This window comes from Oryzias latipes, chromosome 4 (genome assembly GCF_053564925.1).
Source record: "Oryzias latipes strain Hd-rR chromosome 4, Olatipes_Hd-rR_3.1".
In the NCBI taxonomy this organism is placed as follows: Eukaryota; Metazoa; Chordata; class Actinopteri; order Beloniformes; family Adrianichthyidae; genus Oryzias; species Oryzias latipes.
The window spans coordinates 5,017,403-5,038,530 of NC_136240.1; the positions used below are offsets into that span (position 1 = coordinate 5,017,403).

The 21,128-nt window shown below is 43.0% G+C and overlaps 1 protein-coding gene across 1 annotated transcript; it reads right to left on the reverse strand.

The window, feature by feature from the left end:
* Positions 1 to 6,536: 6,536 nt before the first annotated feature.
* LOC101166291 (histamine H3 receptor) lies at positions 6,537 to 18,015 on the reverse strand. Its single transcript, XM_011473715.4, has 3 exons — positions 17,095 to 18,015; positions 16,474 to 16,640; positions 6,537 to 8,359 (listed from the first exon to the last, which is right to left on the reverse strand). Exons 1-3 carry the CDS (start codon positions 17,408 to 17,410, stop codon positions 7,502 to 7,504), a joined length of 1,341 nt encoding a protein of 446 aa, XP_011472017.1. The 5' UTR covers positions 17,411 to 18,015; the 3' UTR covers positions 6,537 to 7,501.
* Positions 18,016 to 21,128: the final 3,113 nt, after the last annotated feature.

Genomic DNA, 21,128 nt, shown 5'->3' on the forward strand with positions numbered 1-21,128 from the left:
TCTGGCTGAAGCAGTGTCCCCCCCCCCTGTCCGTGCATTTTGACAGCAGATTCCAGGCATTAGATTCACATCACCTCACAGGGACTCGGTCTTGTTTGGACCAGCCTTTTTCCACGTAGTTATTGCTCCCTTTCTTAACATTTTCTCAGACTAACTGATAAGGACGGGTTGTTCTTTATGCTGCAGATTTCTTGCTGTCTGAATAAGGAGGAGTCAATGAGTCACAAGTCCGTCACCCCCGAAAAACATGAACAGGTTTGTCTCATTGGATGTGAAAGCAGGTCCATGAGCGCTAAAATAATGTATGCCTTTAAATATGATCTCCTGATAGGAAGATAGTCTTTCTTTTAGGACCTGTGTCCCCCAATCATCAGCAGAAAACGGTTTCAACTGCTTCCTTGTCCTGATTCATTCTCTAAGCTCATGAACAAAAGGTGAAACTTAAAACACAGCTCAAAACAGTAAGATGACCGATTTTCCTTTCAGCTCAAGTATTTTCAAAAGGAAAATACTGTTCTTTCTGTCAATCTTCCACTCCGTTCCACTTAAACTGATAGATGGGAACTTGAGATAACATCCTCTATTTTAGGCAGAAAGTCATTTCCTGCTCTAAGACTCTTTTCTGACACTTGAAGAGGCCAGATCTCATCTGGATTCCGGCCTCTCCAGGAGTTTTCCAGACAATCAAGCCAACACGACTACATCTAAACAGAAGTGCAGTCATTTACTGATTAAAGTGGAACCCCCCTCCCCCTGCCTGATCACAATCTGTGGTACAACTGTTGGACATTATTTCTCACATTTGTCCTCTACAAGGATTGTTGTAACCTCACAATGTGTAAAAATTTACTGTTCGACATAAAAAAGATTTTTTAATAAAATGCGTGACTTCTCTAATCTGTTAACCTCAGTTGTATGTAGAAAATACACATTTAGGATGCTGATTTGCGTTAAAAAGCATTTACAAGTATTTCTCTATATTTTCTTTTTTCCATCCTCCAGCAAAGAAATATAAAACGACAAGGGGGGAAAAGAGATTTGACTGAAATGTTAGAAAGAAGAAGAGAGTATCTCATGATGGAAAGAAGAAAGGAGGACCTCCTGTGTGTCCAAGAGACCAAATGCTTATAAGCAGCTTCAAGATGCTATCTGGTGTTAACATCTGACTCTCTCCAAGGACAGACGAGTTTTCCTCTCGCTCCTCCTGTGTCAGCCTTTCCCAAGGCTTTTTGTCCTGTCTGCCCAGAGCTGCTTTTCTTCAACCATGTACTGCTTTTTGCACTCTGAAAATGGATCTGATCAGCTGGTCTTTGAATTCGATCAACAACGTTTTTTCCACACGGGAAAGCGAACCCTTCCTGCCCAGACGGCACCCATGCGGCTGGATACACCATCGATCCATGGGCCGAGTGGAGGCTGGTGTGCCTGGCCCAGCTGTCTGTGGAAGACGTTGAGGATGTGTACCTATTTGGATTTCTGATCATTGGATTCCTCCTAATTGGGGATCGGAAGATTTCCGGTTTATCAGGCAGTCTGGGAGCGGAAGACGGATGAAAAGCTCTGTGCTTGTCTTGCCAATTCAAGCAGATTGCTGGAGACCCCTGAACTTGTGCGGAAGATGGAAGCCACCTTGAAGCGGGTTTCTGCCCCGAGCAAAGGAAGACTGGGCTAAATTCACCCACTTTTATTCAAATTAAATGTGACTCAAAAGCGCAGGGCCAGTCAAGGACTCAGCCTGCAGAACAAACAACCTGCTGGCACCCAAAAGTGTTTTATCTAATCGAACTCCCCGAATGAGCTGCTGACAGCCGTCCTTGGCTCTCCCAAAACAAAGCCGCCTCTACAGAGTGGACTACAGCAGCTGTTCACAGGGCTGATAACTGCAACTCACCCCCTGCTTGACCTCAGCTCTCCTACTACCCCCCTCCCTTCTCCGTGTGCTGTCTGGAGGAATGTGCCTGGCTCACGGAGCTGCACCTGAAGGACAGATTATTGGCCCCTCCCTGCCTCAATTCTCCCCACCCTCCTGAGCCTTGCGTATTGTCTTTTCTTTGCATATGTGCTATTTATGTTGAACGGTGTAGTTTTTTCTTGTATCTACACATTGTACGCAGTGTAGAGATACGACTTTTTTCATCACCAATCCCCCCCGCCGTGGATCATCTGCATGCTGGATAAGGTTGCGCTGCATTCGGGCATCACAGCTTGGGTCACAGCTGTATGACCTCAGTCAACTTCTCGAAATGTGTGGGGTTTTTTTTGTTTTGGCGTTTGTCTTTGTGTATTTTATTGTGCGGGGCTAATTTAATGTATTTTATTGTACGGATAGTAGTTGGTGTTTCTCTGCATTTGTTTTTGTTTTTATCTACAGCACCTTGAGCTGTCGTTCTTGTCATGAAAGGTGCTATATAAATACAATTAATTTGAAATTGAATTTGTTGTTTGTCTGATCTTATTTGAGATGTACTGGAACTAAATTTCCCCATTGAGGGATCAATAAAGTATGTTTGAGTTTGAATTTGAAATTTAAATTTGAAAGATTTTTTATGATGGGATAGATGGAAATAGGAAACAGCGGAGGTGAGATTCTGGAAGAGAAGCTTGCTAAGAATGTTCTGGAAGTGAAGAGAATGCCAAAGAAGGTGTGGAGTCTGAAGCTGGAGGTTGAAGATGTGATGTTGAATGTTTTTAGTGGTTATGCCCCCTAGGTAGGATGTGAGCTAGAGGAGGGGGAGAAATGGTGTCATCATTCTGCCCCTTCCCGTGTCTGCTTTGGCTTCCCCAGCAATCACCTCCATCACTTGCTCACCTCTCTTTTCACTGCTTTGCTCAGTCATCCCTGTTTCTCTGTAGTCCTTCAGCCTGTTTTGACATTGATCTGCCTGTAACAAAGTGGCATTTGTGTGTCTACTTGTGTTCACCTACATTTACCTGTCTTCTGCTTACCTACTTCTTACCAGGGCATCTACGGACAAATGCTTGTTAAGCTGCTTGGCAGCCATTTTGAATGTTCAGTTGAAACCATTTTTGAAAGGAGTGTTCAGTTGTGAACCCCTGCATGTCTTCTGTAATGGTTTGAACCAATTGGGATGAGGCTATATAAGCAGAAGGGTTTGCTCAATGAAGGAGAGATGGAATGGAGTTTGATATTGAGAACATGTTGAACTGTAAAAAAAAAAAAAAAAAGAAAAAGAAAGAAAGAAAGAAAAACCTTTAACTACAAAAAAACCAAGACCCAGACTGGTCACTTTAGCAGAGTGCTTCAGCCATCCTGCCACACTGGCCCTGCATGCCCCCTGTCCGTCTGGAGGTTTTCCCTGCAGTTTCTGGAACCAACTGCCTTCTAAAAAACTGGTTGCCTCTGCCTGTTGTCAGTGTGAGAGCAGAGCTCTCAATTTAGTGGTCGATCTTTGTTCCAGTACTTACCTATGGTCATGAGCTCTGGGTCATGACCAAAAGAACCAGGTCCTGAATACAAGCGGCTGAAATGAGCTTCCTCTGTAGGGTGGCTGGGTGCTCCCTTAGGGTGAGAAGCTCTGTCACCCGCAGAGAGCTCGGAATAGAACCACTGCTCCTCCACATCCGGATAAATGCTATACGTTCACAAATTCCGTCTGTTGTAAGTAAACAAACAGGCAGACAATAGGATATAGTAGGCATGATGATTGCATGAAGAGATGTTTCAGAGACCAACAAAGACAAATGGGGTCTGATTTTACTATAAACATACATTTTTTGTTTTAGTCTTCTGGTTAAATTTTGAACGTGATTACTTTAATTGAGGTGAGAGTCGAGAAAGAAACCCCAAATACTTATAGGTGGAGACAACTGAAGGTTTGTAACCAGAGAGGGTGATGGGATTAGATATAAATAACTGTTTTCAAGTTTAATAAAACATACATGCAATCAGCTTTCTTTATGTTAAGTGTTAAAGTCCCCATGACAATTTTTTTCCCAGTGGTGTAATTATGATAATGAGGTTTTTAACCAAAATCCCACAACCTACATGTCTTAAAATGCCCTGTTTTATGTCTGTCGGAAGCCTCTTTCCAAAGTCTCTGCATGGGCGTGGCCATTGGTGCTGAGCTGTTTAGCTCCGCCCTCGATCCCCCTTGAAGAGCTTGACACAAGGGGGGGCACAAACGACACTGACTGACAGTCTCTATTCACAAAAATGTTCATCTTTAGCGATAAAGAAACCGTGAAAAGTGAAACATTTTTGGTTCCTTATAGACACTTTTTGAACAATATGTAGAATGACAAAACATCAAAACTATGGAATCGTTTCTGTAGCATAATTAAAAATAAAATGCTTTTTTATTTTCAAAATACAGCTGCATTCATTGACTCAAAATTATAAAGAAAAAGCAATCCGCCAAACCGCTTTTTTATTTTCTTCTTCAACACCACTCATTCTGTCGCTTAATTAAAATGATAAAGAAAATGGTATCTGACATTTCATTTTCAAAAAGTTCTCTAGAAAACTTTTAGCAAAATTCAATTAGAAAGATCTAATTTGACAACTAAAATAGATTAACAGACATGCTTTTTCATTTTCACAATGTAACTGCATCAAATGACTCAAAAATCGTTTATGGCAAGAGAAAGTATCATAAATCACCAGGAAAAGAACAGTGTTTTGACCATCAAAAATGCCGGTTTTTATGCTCAAGCAGCAAATTTGGATTCAGAGGCGGTTGACACTGGTACCCCATAGACTCTTAACAGCTCCTCTTAAATAAATTACTGTTAGTTTTCTTACCAAACTTCAATATCCCCTTCTATTTCTTCTGACTTTGACAGTTGACACATTTCAAAAGTGCAATCTATCGACATGACAGTAAATGTAAATCTGGCATTAATTAGCTTTGTATGAATACGTGTTTCTGTTATTTTCCTTCTTTAAAATGTAATTTTCGCAGTAGCAGACATGCCACCCTACTAATTAAGTGAATAAAAAAGGTGCATGTCTGTCAAAATTGATTGATATTAAGAGGGTAATGAAACAAAACATCTAAGCTAACTCAGAGCAAAGGAAGGCTAACTGGCAGCAGACCATTGTAAAAAAGAACAAAATCAATGTTAAAAAGTAAGATCAGAATACCCAACTTTCTTTCTTTCTTTTTTTTTACATTTACTTTCTTTCTTTTTAACTATCCCTACAGTCGGCTACCAGTTAGCCTACTTTAACTTAGAGTTAGCTTTCTTGATTTTGTTACTTTCTTAACCCACTATATCCCTCTTGGGGTCACGGTGCTGCTGAAGCCTGAGGGGCTACTGTCAGGGGAAAGCAGGTCCGCCGCCTGCTTGGGGTTTCCTTCTCTTGTGTCACCATTTTCTTATTATCACGTCTTTTCATGATGAACATGGACTTTTTTACAACTAAGACGTCTGCTGCTCTTTTTCCCCATCACATGGGAACCGTTTGGTGGTTCCATTTGGTGGATTAAACCCCCAATCCAACCCCTTCATGCTGAGTGTAAAGCAGGGAGGCATTGGGTCCCATTTTCAGGGTCTTTGGTATGACTCAGCCTGGATTTGAACTCACGACCTTCCAGTCACAGGGCGGACACTCTACCACAAGCTGAGCACAGTTGAATTGAGTTGAATTAATATTTTATTTAATTGAGCACAAAGTATTAATTTGTGCTCAACTTTGTATTTATGCATTTTCATATTACCAGAAACTTACCCCATAGACGGGTAGTTGTGAGGGGTAGATGCTTCAGGTCCATGAGGAGGAGTGAAGAGCCGCCTTTTTTCTTTCTCTGCTTTTACGGTTGCAGCTAATTTGTTATGGTCTTTTTCTATGGTTGCTTGATATTTTCACCTTTCTTTTACTGTAACTCTTGAAGCTCTCTCTTTATAACCTCAGTTTCATGCATAGTCAGGCGTTTAGCCATGTTTATTATTAAGTTTCATCCTTGTTATTATTATTATTTTAGATCACACTGGGAGTAGAAAAGGCTAACTGCTAAGCAGGCTTTATTTTTTTACAGAAATTGTTATTAATCTGATGAAAAACCTTAATTTTCCTGTTGCAGTTGTTTATATTTCTTATTCATGTCACACAGAATAAGCATATTTAATTACTGACTACATTTATACTAATGCATTTTAACCCCATGCTTTTATTTGTCACTTCCTTTCAATAAAAATCAGAGACTCTTTTTAATCCTAAAAATGAAAATCGTCTCTAATTACAGGAAAGTTTACAAAAGCAAAACAAGGCAGCCACATTTGTATAATTTAACCCTTGTGCTATCCTAGGCACTTTACCATTGGGAGTTGGGTCATCTAGACCCACTAGACAGTGCTCTGAACCTTTTTTCTTCAATGATTTGTGATCTTCACTGGTGTCCATGGATTACATGAAATCTTTCCACCTTTATCCACCTTTGTCATGGTAGGGAGAACACGTCAATGTAAGGATGGGGTCATCTGGACCCCATAGGATAGCACAAGGGTTACCCAAGTTCTGGCTTATTTGTTCTGTGATTACAGAAGTAAGATAAACAGACTCATGAAGTCTGGCATTTTTCATATTGTGAAAAAACTTTAATGTATTTTTTTTCATAGAGATTATTAACACCAACAAAACATCTTTCCATCCATTTTATGCTCCTTCTTTGTGCTGGAGCCTCAGTAACTTGATGTATAAATTCACTGAAAGCAAATGGGAAAGCACAAAAAAGTCACTGTGAATAAAAATACCCAGATCTCCTTTTTTAAAAGCTTCACATAAATAATTCTGTTGATGAACGGCGTGAATTGGTTTTTGTGGAGATGTATGCAAAAGGTCTGGTTTTTTGTTTTTTTTCACATGAAAAGCAATGTGTTTGAAAAGGGAAAGTCAGCACGTCATGCAGGGAAACAGAAAATGCTTAAAGACTGACACATCCTTGTTTCATTTCCAGAATAATGCTAATGGAAGCTAAAAAGCTTTTCCTGCCTCTTCTTAGAAACCTGAATGTTAGTGAAGACTCTGTTTCTCTATGCTTCCATTCATGGACATAATTTAGCAACTTCTCGTGCAGTACAGTGCGCCTAACACAATAACTTAGGGGAAATTATGGTAATCACGCTCTATCTGGCTACATAAGAGATCACCTCACTGCTTCAGCACATTAACTTCTCAAAGGTAAGTAAACCCTTGATAAACCGCATCACTCCCTTCTGTCCTACTTACCATCGAAATGCATTTGGAAACATATACGACTTGAAAAATCTGACACTGGCTCTAGGGAGCACTTTAATCAGAGGCAATTATATCTACTCGCACTGATGAAGTGCGGGTGCTCTGCTCTACTCTATCATTAAGGAGATTGAAGTGTGTTTTTAAGACGGTTTGCATTGTTGTATTGCTGTCAAATACAATATTTCATTTCATCATTTCTGTATACACCGAAACATCTTTTTCATGGAAGAACATTGTATGGATTTGTACACTGCGTGACCAGCGTCTTCTGTCTGGATCGATCGAAATCCGAGCTGTGCTCTGCTAACAGGACTGGGCCTCAATCTGAGGCTGGACAGACTGTCTCTTGGGGCACAGGATCTTTGAGAAAGCCCGCCTGAAGCTGGTGTGGCACAGAGGGTACAGAAACGGGTTGATGGCGGAGTTCAGCCAAAGAAGCCAGAATGTCATCTCATACCAGTAGTTTGCCACACATTCACCGCTGCAGGCAGCACGGATGATCATCAACAGAGTATATGGAGCCCAGCAAATCCCAAAGATGCAAACGATGATGGCCAAAGATTTGGCGATCTTTTTATCCCTAGATAGACGAGACCCAGGAGTTCTACGGCCGGGTGGCATGCAGGAGGCTGTCTGCTGAAACAGCCTGGAGTTTTTCCTGTGAGGGGAGAACTTCTCCCTCTGCACAAAGATCTGACTGGTGTCAGGACACCCACTGGAAGAGGGGGACAGGACGTCTTCATCCTCTATGACCGCAGAGATGGCTGCAGGCTCGCTGGATGTCACTTTACGGGTCTTGACAAAAAACACTGACCAGCCTCCTCCATCTTTGCGTCTTTTCGATTTCCTCTGAGGCTCAGGCTCGTCTTCAGCACAGGCATTCCAGTTCTTATTCCTCTGGTGGATATTCAGGTAGATGCTGAGGTTAAAGAAAGCCACAGACACAAACGGAGTGAAGAACTCAAATGTAGAAGCGCTGAGCAGGAAGTACCACGTGAAGTAGAACTCTGCATAGCATTCGTGGGCTGGCACAATGCTCTGACCCACTATTGCCTCCCAGAAGATGATGGCAGGACCATAGAGGAAGAAGGCCAACACCCACACAGCCACCATCTTCAGCACGGCCTGGCGGGTCATGTTCCTCTGAGCCCTGTATTTCACCTGTGTGGACAGAAAGGAGGCCGGACGGTGAGTCACAGCGATGAACAAGAACCTGCTTCAACACCAGGGTTTGTGACATTTCAACCAGCTGGAGGCACAGCAGCAGGCTGACTTCAGAGTCTCCCCTTCAAACCCAGCTTTTGCTGTATTGTGTCGGAGCAGCAGAGAGATGCTGTAAATAAAACCCACTCGTGACGCACTTATTCCACACTGTGTGACTAAGAGAGCGCAGGGGAATGTTGGGCTGAGAGCCACATTCACCCAGGAAACATGAGTATGAAAGAGACATCTGGTTTGTCAGCCTCATCCTCGCTGCATTTTAGCTTCACCTCCTCTCCGTGTGAACCATCATTGAGCAGGGCCCTGGGTTTTGTTGCTCTTCTTCTGTTCTAGTCTTCACCTTGTTGCTCCAGCTGGGCTTGGCCCTGTGACTCACCAACGCTGCCAAAGTGGTTCACTGACAAAATTCAACCAGAAATGATGAGTTCAGCCTCTCCACAGCATGGAGTTTGCTTTCCTGTAAATGACAGCCACCATGCTGGTCTGAAAGGAAGAATGAAGAGAACTAATGAGAGCTGTCATTCAGAACCAGATCAAAGCATCCCAAGCATTAAATTTGCTACTGTATCGCTCAAAGAATTCAGCTAAGAAGAAATTTTTTTCTTGTAAACGGCGCATGAAAAGGCTTAAGTGAAGTTATCACAACATGTCACAAAAGAAACACGTTCATTGCAGTGCTGCATCCAGACTCTCAGATCTTTGTGTTTAATGAATAAATCTGTGAAACGGGCCTGAATAAAAGAAAGGGTTGATTGGACTAAAGATACATTTTGACAACTCCTTTAAGGACTTCTCAATTCAACTGCAATTCAGCCAGGTTACTGACAAAGGTCAGGTTTTAAAACCAAGGATGAGTGGAAGAAACATTTTGTCTTTTAGTTTATAGTTTCTCCATCCCTTTTCCTGGAGCCTAAATAACCCACCCTGGATCATCTGAGCCCATCCATCCATTTTCTAAACCTGCTTATTCCTGTCAGGGTCACATGGTTGCTTGAGCTTATCCCAACCACTGTCCCTAGGTGGGTCACCAGTCCATCACAGGGCCACACAAACCTATGCAGTGTGTCTTTGGACTGTGGGATGAAGCTGGGAAAAAAAATACACATGAACGAGGAGAACATGCACAAGCACCCAGCCGGGATTGGAACCAGGGACTTCTCACTGCGAGGCCAGAGTGGTAACCAGGCCGCTTCTTAAAAAACATAATTTAAACTCAACCTTGCAGCAACAATAGCTGTGGTTACATGGACAAAAGTAATGGGAATGAACACCTGATCAGAATAAAAATGCATCATGTCAACACGCCGTTCGGAATACTCTGACCTGATTAGACTCATGCTGATCAATATTTCTTTCCAATCAAGATAGGTGGGTTATGCCGATTGTTGTGCATATACACAGTTTATTCCAGTCGTGGGTCACTACTGCGCTGGCTTTAGTTATGCGTAGACGGTGTGGCCTTTGGACTCCTCTGGACCGGTTGGCCGACTGCTTCGCCAGAGCAAACCGTGTCTCTGAGCAAAGCAGCCGGACTCGTAGCTTTGTGTTTGCGGGGAGTGGAGGGTGCTTTGTTACAGTGTGCGCTCCGGAGGAGACTTCGGACCGCAGTCCGTCCGGCTGCTCTATGTGAGCGTGCTGCCGGACTCTTTTCGAAGCCGCACATTCCAGAGAATCCGTGTAAACATAAACGATCATGTGAGTTCATGTTTCCAATTGTGTCCATACAAAATAAAGACTGATGTTATTCCCACATATTTTCATGCAGCCAAGATGCACCTGGAGGGGGGTATTGGGCCCTCGGCGACAGTGTTCCCTGGGTGCTGGCTTCCTGGGCCCGGCAGTCCTCTCTCCACGCAGGGAGAGGGATCCCTGACACATCACATCTGAGCCGGGGCGGTCCATGTCCCTGTGGTGTGGGTTCTGGTCCCTACCCCTGAGCACTGGGCCTCGCCCAAATTTCCAACTGTGGGCGAGCCTGGTCGGGCCATGTTTACAACACTTCTGGTGGACCCCTTTTCTCCTGGGCGGGGACGGCTGGCCCCTGCCTTGCTCTCTCCTGGACCAACCGTGGGCCGGGTGGGTGGCTGTCTGGAGCAAGGGGCCGGTCCCCCTTGGGGGGGGGTTCTGGCTCGTACCTGGGGTTGGGGTTGGGGGATGCCCAGAACTCCTGGGTGGTGATGAGGTTCTCTTCTGGTTGGGCTGGAGCTTGCACTCTCCTGCTCTCTGGCTCTGGGGGCCTCACGACGGTCCTGTTGGCCCTGGCCTGGGTGGCGGATGTGATCGCCCGGGGGGCGGTTGTTCTCTATCTGCTGCCGTGCGGGTGTTGGGGGGTTCTGGCTGGTGCTGCTGCTCTTGCGGGGGTCTTGGTGTGAAGATGGCTGGACACTCTCCCTTCTTCTTCTTACATTCCATCATCCATTTTAGAAGAACATAAACACTCAATTGAACACAGGTGTTAGCTCACCAAGTATTTTGTGAGTTTTGAATGAAATATCTCACACTAGTTTGTTTGAAGGCACAAGTGTGCGTGTGTGAACAATATTTGTATTGTGTACACGTTGACATGGACACTTTTGCAGTTAACAGGTGTGTTTATAACATTTGAGTGTGTGTGGACAGGCCCCGCCTCTTTGAGATTTGTATTAACATCCAGTAGCTTGTTGCTTTATGCTGCTTCATGGTTTTAAACCCCCCCCCCCCCCCCCCCCATGATCACCCTCCTATTCCCCCCTCTCTCTAACATCCCTCTCTTTTCTTCCCTTCTTTCCTTTTCCGTCCGGTCCAACACAAAAGATTTTCAAATATGGTTCAAATTAATAAAGTTTGGCCTCAATTACAAAAGGGGTTTATTCAGACATACCTCTGTTTTGTCTGAAGGACAAGTAAAAAAAGAAAAAGAAAAAAGATGCAGATTGCAGCTTTGAACACATTGATTTTAGGTTCATCCACGGATAAATGTTGTTGTTAGCACACATTAGCTTAACCCTAACCCTCCTTCCAGCTCCGTTCTGCCAAGAATAAAGCATTTGCCGCACGGATTTTAAAAAAATAATGATCTAACAAGCACCTAATAATAATCATAACAATAAAAGCACATTTAGAAGATCCTCTCTCTCTGTGCTGCAGCTTTGTTTGTTTACAACAGAACTCCCCGTTTCTTCTTCTTCGTCCGTTTCCGGTATTTTAAACAGTTCTGAACACGTCCATTTATTCTGACCGACAGTGTAGCGTATGCAAACGTTTGTTATAATATGATAAAGTTTTTCTGGGCCCATGTATCAGTTCTAATCTGATCTTTGATCCGATGACAGAAATTTGGCACATGGAACCACAGCGACTGACTTAATAAATCAGTATATAAATCTATAATCTGAGTTTTGGAATCCCTCCTTCTGTGTCCTCCAGAGGTGTCATTTACAATCATTGTGTTGTTGAGCATTTACAAGTTCAACACACAAAAGAAGAAGGAAAACTATTTTCTTGTGTCCTTCAATGTACCTGTGTTCATTACAAAACACAATGCAGGTGTCACACATGGAGGAAGCGAATCCCAAATAATCTGTTTGTTCTGTCAGGAAATAAAAACTAAAATCCTTTTTTGAAGTGTAAATGTGACGTTAATGACAGGAACTCTGACTACCGTTGTTGCTTTTTTAATCTCCCCTTTAAAGCTTCAAGCTTTCTTCTTCCCAGCCAAAGCAGCTCCATCCTCCAACATAGGCTGTTTAAATGATCAGAGCCTGATTGAAGCTATTTTAGCAAATGTGTCAACAGCTTTATGATTTTTTCAAATGTTTCTGCTCATGTAAAGAATAAATACGTTCATATTGAGACATTTTCATATTGTTGGAAAATTTAAATGCGGGAAATTATTTATTTCACAAACCACAAGCTGGCCTTAAAGTGTAGAAAATTAGGATTTATAATTGTAGTAGGTTTAGGGGATGTCATCTGGACTTGGTTTTTAAAAGTTAGAAGACGTTTCGCCTCTTATCCAAGAGGCTTTGTCAATTCTGAATTAGCTGGTCTAAGAGCTGGTATATATATGCGTCCATATTAACGACCCGAAACCATGTAGGCTAAGTGGACAATACCTCCAGTTTCAGGTCTGACTCCTCCCCCATGGAGGCATATATATACCAGCTCTTAGACCAGCTAATACAGAATTGACAAAGCCTCTTGGATAAGAGGCGAAACGTCTTCTAACTTTAAAAACCAAGTCCAGATGACATCCCCTAAACCAGAGGTGGGCACTGAGGGCCGCATTCCTGCATGTTTTCCAGCATACCCTGCTCTGGCATGTTCTAATTGGCTGGACACACCTGAACCAGGTAATCAGTCATGAGTAGGGCAAGATTATTGGCTGGACACACCTGAACCAGGTAATCAGCCATGAGTAGGGAAAGACTATCTGGAAATCATGCAGACACACCGGCCCTCGAGGCCTGGAATTGCCCACCCCTGCCCTAAACCTACTACAATGGAACCAACCTGGATGAATGAGAGTCTTCATAGATAGGATTTATAATTGTTTAAAAAAAAGGGTTGAACAGTTTTTTTACTTGTGAATCCCGTTTGAAAAACTATTTTTAAATGAAATACTCAGATTTTAAATGCAAATATAAACTTTGGAGCCACGTCATGTTACAGACATCGTTCAGTGGAGCTATGAGTGCAGTGTTCAGGTTTGGTACAGGCGTAAACAGTGTGTGTCTGTATGAAGCAGGTGCTCATCCTCAGCACAGCATCATTAAGGCTTAACACTTTATCCAAGGAATGCACTGACTGGATCTAATCCCATAATTTGAGCCTGTCGGTCTCGCCTTTGACTTCCTCAGTGGCTTCATAATCCAGCTCAGTCATTTTATGAAGCCCCTCAAAAACACCTTTCCAAACGTCAGATTTAGCCTTTCGTCTCACAAAGCTCAAAGCTGTTTCTCTGGTTTTCTCTGTTCAACATTTCACTCATTTCTGTCAATTCTTTGTCTTTCCTGTTTTGTGAATTCTCCAGGCAGAGATATCACTGATGACACACCGAAGCTGACTTTCTCTGCCAAAACGCTGAATTCATTCGTTTGCAATTCAAGACTACAGCATTCATTCATTTTCTATTCCGTTTAGTCCCTATCGGGGTCACGGGTCATGAATGAATGAATGACTACAGCATTCATTCACTATCAATTAATCATTGACATTTTATTCAAAATCAATTTTATTTGGTTAAAACACTTTTCACAAAACTATTTTTATAACCTGGATGGAACTATCTGTAATAAAATGATCAGTTTTACAGAAAAAAATGAGAGCAGTTTTCTTTTTCCTGAACAAAAAAACTTTAGAGGAATTTCTGCATAATTAAAGAATCAAAAGCAATCGTCTGAGTAAAGACAAACTCAATATTTATGAATCACCTTAAAAAACCCATCCTTATTGCATATGTAGTGTTATTAAATAGTTAAACAAATCAAGGTTAATGCACTAAAGTGCATGCATCACTTTACAGTATAATGACTCTTATCTAATATCAATCATGACATAAATGACTAATAAATGGTTCTGAGAGCCATCAGAACCTAAAGGTATTGGACATATTCTGTAAGGATTGAGTGTTTTAGTTTGGTTTTTTTGTTGTCTTCCTGGGTTTGCTCATGTTCTGAGTTGTCTCCTGTCAGTCACCACAGGTTCATGTTGATCGTCCACAGCTGTTTTTTCAAGTCTGTTCATTCTTCTTCCGTCTATTTAAGTGTCTGGTTCTCAGTTCTACATTGTCAGATCATGTGGCCCATTTGCCACCTCTTAGTTTCCCCGTGGTGTGGATAATTTATTTAATGTTTAAGTGTCTGTCACCAAGTCTGCTCTCCTGCATTTTGGCTCCTACACCCACCAGTTTGTGGCACATTCTGATGCTGGGATTGCTCTTTTGAAATAAAAATGCTGATCTTTCCGCTGACCACCAGGAAAAGGACGTCCCATGTGTATGCAGGTGTTCAGGTTTTTGCTCAAACTGCAGTTTCAGAATTTCAGAGCAACAGACCTACCAAACACTATCTCTTTACTATTGCATTAAAATAAACCCCTTTTTCTTTGGAGGGAATATTTTAATCTAAGAAGGAATTAAAAGTAAAGGCAGTATTAAACAGCCTTCACTATTCTTCTCCAGCTACCACGTCTGTCATCCAAGCTTGGTGAGGCCACACTCTGACTTCACAATAACCTGGGAGCTCATTGGGTCGTCATCTGTAACACCTTTTCAGTTTTCAGCTGCCAATTACAGCTGATTCAAATGTGAATTAACTTTGGATTTTATTTTTTTAATTATCAAACAGTGTTTGAATTATTATCATGGCTTTTCTTTGTCCTAAAACCTCCATTATCACACTGCTGTAACACAAACACCTGAGGCCCACAAGGAGTCTGAGGCCACTAACTGACAAATGAGCCGATGACAACAAAGCTTCATCTATACAGTTTTAAGAGCTGGAAGCTTATCAAAAACCTTTCTCATAGTTCAAAAGGTGATAGGTCAATCCATTTCCTAAACCAGCTGGATCCCTGTCAGGGTCACCGGGTTGCTGGAGCCTTTCCCAGCCACCGTGGGGTGTGGGGGTTCACCCTAGACAGTTTTGCAAAGACAAACAATCTCACATTCACACCTAGAGAAGATTTAGCAGTACAGATGATCCAATGAAGCATGTGTTTGGACTGTGGAGGAAGAAAACCCACGCATGAACGAGGCAAGAGCGCTAACCACAACACCCCCATGCAGCCCATGACAGGCCCATAACAACCGTAATATGCTTTGTATATCTTGAGCTGATGATTGACTGTAGTAACGTTCATTCTACTGCATTTAAGTCCATTTCAATCATGACTACAGGAAAAGAGGGTTTAACCGGTGACGGCCACACACTAAGACTCAATTACTTATCAGGTCAACGCTGTGCTATGATTTGATTCAATCTCACATTGGTAAAGGGTAAATGCCGGATACTTATATAGCGCTTTTCTACATTCTGATAAGGTCCAAAGCGCTAAACAGTCGCAGACCCATTCACCCATTCACACACACACATTCACACACTGGTGACGGCTACGCTGCATTATTTGGGTGAAGTTCATGTGAGCATTAATGGCGTTTTCTATTTCACCTCTATTCTGGCGAGAATGTCACAAAAACATCCTCTGAGCTGCTCCCATTTCAGGAACTTTCCAAATGGGGAGGGGAAAAAATCTAGCCCTGATGCCTCATAGAACATGTTAAAAAGCTCAGGGTCAGTCTGGATTTCTCCTGATACATGCATCTGTTTTGGTAAAACAAAACGATTTCTTCACGCAGATTGAAAACTGATGTCACACCTTGGAGTACAATGAAGATCTTCTGTCTGCCAAAGATCAAGTGCATGAAAATGTTTGGCCATGTTTAACATGAGCTTGTGGGAGTTTCCTGAATGAATGTCTGAGGGAATGAATTCTCCAGGGACCAAATGGCTTCTTTAGTAGTGGAAAGAAGAGCATAATGTGACAGTCTTTCCTTTTACCAGGACCTTTTTCATTAGATTTGATAAGTTGGCAAACATTTGGATGTTTTTCTGAAGTTTTCATTAATATTCAGTGGAAGCAGAGAAAAAAGTGCTCATGATTGAAACTTGATATTTGCACCTTCTTTGGAAGACACAATAAAAATTTGATTTTTTTAATTTTAAATCATCCTCCACAGAGTTCTGTCTCTTTTCCTCCGTGCTCCTCAGTCTGTTCCTCAATCAACACGGGCTTAAGAGAGTTGGCACAAAACACTACATTTTAACCTGATTACAGAGTGAATGCTCACTAAATGATTAAATAATCTGTTCACTATGAGAAAATATATCTGAGTTCCTTGGCTGTATGTCATGTGGACTATTTTACTTAAACTGAATGAAGTTAACACAGAGAGACTAGAGACAATCCCTGAAAGCCTTTGACATCCCAGCATGACCTGCTCCAGAAAGCGATGCCTACAGGAACTACACGTGGTTCTGTGTACTGATGTGTGCGCGTGTACTGTCTGTACTTACTGCTCTCGTGACGGAGAGGAAGCGGTCATAACTGATGAGGACGATGTTAAAGACCGAGGCGGTGCACAGCAGGTAATCCATGACCAGCCACACTTTGCAGAGACCCTTACCCAGCATCCACTTGCCAGTCAGGTTGTATGGGATGTACACCGGGATGCAGAAGGCACCTGTAACATGCGCGCACACACAAACACACACTGCATGATGATCCAACACCTCCCATCATTAACGCCCATGCCTTCCCTCAGTCTGGATTTGACACCTATTCCATATGCAATTACGGGATAACTTAAGGAGCCCGCAGAGACCGAGCAAAGGGCATCTCGGAAGCAGAAGATACGGTTTCCACTCTTTGCTTCACAGCTTCAGCAGGCAGGGGAGGCGCGTGAGTCTCCACAGCAAATACAGTGATGCTACAGTTACGCGTGACCGTGCGTAAAAATGGACATGGATGGATAAAGGGAAGATTCTGTTCATCCACTAAAAACTATTGTATGACTTAAAAAATGAAGAATGAGATCGAAAACAAAATTAAAAGGGAAAACATTAAGTCCGAAAAGGCAGAATTTAAACAAAGTAGTAACGCGGCAGAGGTAAAGCAAAAAAAGAAAGAAAACTCACCCACGAGAAAATCAGATATGGCGAGATTCAGAAAGAAGTAGTTGCTTTGAATTCTTAACGTTTTATCCACAACAAAAGCCATGATGACAAGTGCGTTCCCAGCAACCACAACAATGACCAGGGTCACCATGAGGACCGACAGGATCACCACCAGGTAGCCGGGGAAGACGGTCCCAGCCTCCGTTACTGCAGGCGTAAAGTTCCCGCTGAAGTTGGACTCCAGGATGTGCGCCCCCATACTTAATCTGCGACCCGAATCATTGTAGCTGTCCTTCATAGCACGCTCTAAAAGCCGCGCTCTGATCCAGCAGAGCATCCGCGCGTTCCGCTCCACCTTAAGCAGGTGGTGAAGGAGGACCTGAGGCTGGAGGAAGGCACTTTTCCAGATTCTCCCATTTTCCCTTAAAACGGTCGTAACCACGACTCAATTTGAGTTCAATAAAATATTTGAGTGCTCTCTTCGTTCCTTTTCCCTTCCTGACAGTAAATCCTGCGGGTGTTCTCCACCTTTGGACTCTCAGCCGCCTGGCGCGCCTGCTGCCTGCCTTTGCGGGCGCAGCTGAGCGCAGTGGATTTTGTCCCCCAGTGTCAACCCTCACAGACACGACAAATGTATCCGGTCAAAGTTTCTCAGTAAAGCTTCTTGTCGAACCTATTCTCACCGCGCAGACGCCACGGAATTAATTTTTGAATCGATAAAAAGACAATCCCTAGTCCTTCAACAGCTTGTGTTTGAACGCATCATTTATCAAAGCGCCTTTTTGCGTAAAATTCTCAATATAGTCGGTGATTAAAACATTATTTTCATATTAAACTCTAAATAACTCCTTTGATCATCCATTCGACCAAAGCTACAAAATAATGATAAATAGACAACAACAACAACCCACTGAAGTCAGCATGATGCTGACTTTTATTTTGAAGACAGAAGAAATTCTATCATTCACAGGATCTTTCCTTAATGCAGACGTTTCATTTGCCGTGACTGCGGGGTTCCAGACATGCAGCTATGTGTCCAAGTAATGACCACATCAGATAGGTGACAGTTCAAATTGAAGGATGTGGTCAAACGAAGAAACGAGGCTCCTCTGAAACTCTCTGTTGCTGCTAATTACTGCATGTTTGCTGGAGCTTCAGAGAGTTCACCTCCAAAGGCATGCGTGAGGATCAGCAGCAACATGGAGCTTTTTCTCCTCTGTTCGTCCTGTCTTCTATTCACTCTCTGAGAATACACAGAAACGTTTTACATCCTGCCTCAGATTAGGAGGCAAGGCAGCCCCCTAATTAGGGGGCATTTAATTTATATTAAATTAAACTTTTAACATTCACATTTATATTTAACATTTAAAATTTAGGTTTACATTTAGATATAACATTTACATTTTACATGTATATTTACATTAATATTTATTACTTATCATTAATATTTAGATTTCAATTTAGCCTCTAAAAGTCCACATCCTCAAGTCACAGATAACTCTTTTATTGGTGATAAATATAAACACAATGTGATATAAATGCAGCAGATATGGAAAGAAATGTCTAAATGTGGTAAAATTGTCACATAATTTCCAAGAGATGAAGTTTTACATTCGGCGCCCCATAAGGCAGGAGAAGGAATGGGTCCTACAGGCAACCTGAGGATTGCTGGGGCAGGTGAAGCTGAGCTGAGGGTATGGGGGGGGGCAGGTGAAGCTGAGCTGAGGGTATGGGGGGGGGGAGGCAGGTGAAGCTGAGCTGAGGGTATGGGGGGGCAGGTGAAGCTGAGCTGAGGGTATGGGGGGGCAGGTGAAGCTGAGCTGAGGGTATGGGGGGGCAGGTGAAGCTGAGCTGAGGGTATGGGGGGGGGCAGGTGAAGCTGAGCTGAGGGTTGGTGGAGGGGGGCAGGTGAAGCTGAGCTATGGGTGGGGGCAGGTGAAGCTGAGCTGAGGGTATGGGGGGGGAGGCAGGTGAAGCTGAGCTGAGGGTTGGTGGAGGGGGGCAGGTGAAGCTGAGCTATGGGTATGGGTGGGGGCAGGTGAAGCTGAGCTGAGGGTATGGGGGGGGGAGGCAGGTGAAGCTGAGCTGAGGGTTGGTGGAGGGGGGCAGGTGAAGCTGAGCTATGGGTATGGGTGGGGGCAGGTGAAGCTGAGCTGAGGGTATGGGGGGGGGAGGCAGGTGAAGCTGAGCTGAGGGTATGGGGGGGGCAGGTGATGCTGAGCTGAGGGTATGGGTGGGGGCAGGTGAAGCTGAGCTGAGGGTGTGTATGTGGAGGGGGGGGTTGCTTTCCAACAGAAACTGATGCTTCTGATGACATTTATTGTGGCGTTCCGTTCATAACTTAGTTTCACAAATGTGGATGTTTCTCTGCAACCAGGAAACCTGTTGTGTCAATGTGCAAAAATACAGACCTAAAGCTGCTTTGCCAAAGGATTGGGTGTGTGTTTGGGAGGAAGCTGGGGGGGGGGACTTCTGTTGAGGAAGAAGAACGTAAACTAAATCAGGCTGTATGAAAGTTGGACCAGAGGCTGCTTCAGGTTCTTCTTCAAATGAATCTATGCGCATCTTTCCGTCCCAATGTCTCTACAGAGGCGAGGTTTTACTGTCTGTGTGATGCTTGGGGGCCCTTCCACTTTTTTCATTCCTCATGGCTTTTTCTCTTGTGCCACCATTACTTAACTAGCAACCAAGGGGAATTTTCTTCCATCAGAACTTAATGTGCCGCAGTTTTTTACTACTCAAAGAGCTATTACAAGCCACGCTCCTACAATCACATCCGTTAGTGAGAAGAGGAAGAAAAAGGGTATGTGTGAAAAAGAAACTTGCTGTGGGTTGGCTGGAGCTAATTGTAGACCTTTTCAGTACTGGATGTGCATGCTGTTGCTTAAACAGGGAGACTCTGGTGTGGTTATGGTTTACATTTGGAAAGTGGGATGAATGCATGGCAACCAGCAGCTGACAGATTTGAGGTATTTTTAGGCAGAGGCTTCCTCAACCTTCTGAGTTACGGCAGCACCATGTCTGTTCAGTTGTGCTGCAAATCTAGAATGGTTGACAGAAGAATCAACATCTCCCTATAAATAAGTAGGCTATAGAATGGAGCACAACTACAACATTTCACCAATAATCAAGACAAGGACCATAAAAATTCCTTTGAACTTTCTTTTTCAAACAGGAAACAAATCAAAATGTCAGAATAGCTTCTCTGTCTATGTCCGTCGCCGTGTTGGAACCAGACGTCCCTTAGTAAGCCGTAATTGGACTGTGTCAGTCTGTGTCTACATTTCTATGGCAATCGCTTTCACCAATCACGAGTGAGCATATTAGAAGGCCACACCCCTTCCACTGAAAGCGAGCTCAGAAGAATTGTTCGACGCGAGGCCACCTACTTTTATTGAGGCATCTGATCGATCAGTTTATTACTTGAATAACTTGAACTACAGAAAAAATATCAAGAACATGTTAATAAAAGGTATTAGAACAACAATGGTTATTCTGACCAATAGATTGACTGAGTAACTGCTGGTTATTTCTTGATGGGATTTCAACTTTTTGGGACCAGAGGGTACTTCCTGTTTGGAATGCGAGGGGGGAGTGGCTGCTCAGTCCAGTTCTCATTTACTGTCAATAGTTCACACTTGACAGTTTAAAGTCAGCATTTAACCTATGAAGCATGTCTTTGACCCATGGGAGGAGACAGGAGAAAAAACCCACACATGAACAAGGAGAAATTTTAGCAATCACTTTAAGATTATTTAATTTTTAACGTGATATGTGCGTCATATATGCGATATAAAGATAATACATCGTTGGTACATGTGTGAAAAGTCAGATAGACATATGTGGAACGGTCGTGGAAAGCCACAAATTGGAGTGCGCGTCTCGCAAAAATAAAAAAAATTACAAAAGATTTATGTAATAACTGCTTATAAACTCTGTACAATACGCATAAATTGTAGAATTCCTTTCCGACCCAAAATTTTGAACAGCTTAGAACCGAAGTCACCTAGAGACCCGAAACCCTCAACAGACATTTGCGCACATCGACGAATGAC

Bases quoted from the DNA above. Each gene is read 5' to 3' on its own strand.
- LOC101166291 (XM_011473715.4), bottom strand. From the start codon at position 17,410: ATGCTCTGCTGGATCAGAGCGCGGCTTTTAGAGCGTGCTATGAAGGAC. The intron at 16,641-17,094 runs GTGAGTTTTCTT...CGCATGTTACAG, and splicing joins CATATCTGATTTTCTCGTGG to GTGCCTTCTGCATCCCGGTG. The intron at 8,360-16,473 runs GTAAGTACAGAC...CTGTCCACACAG, and splicing joins TCCTCTCCGTCACGAGAGCA to GTGAAATACAGGGCTCAGAG.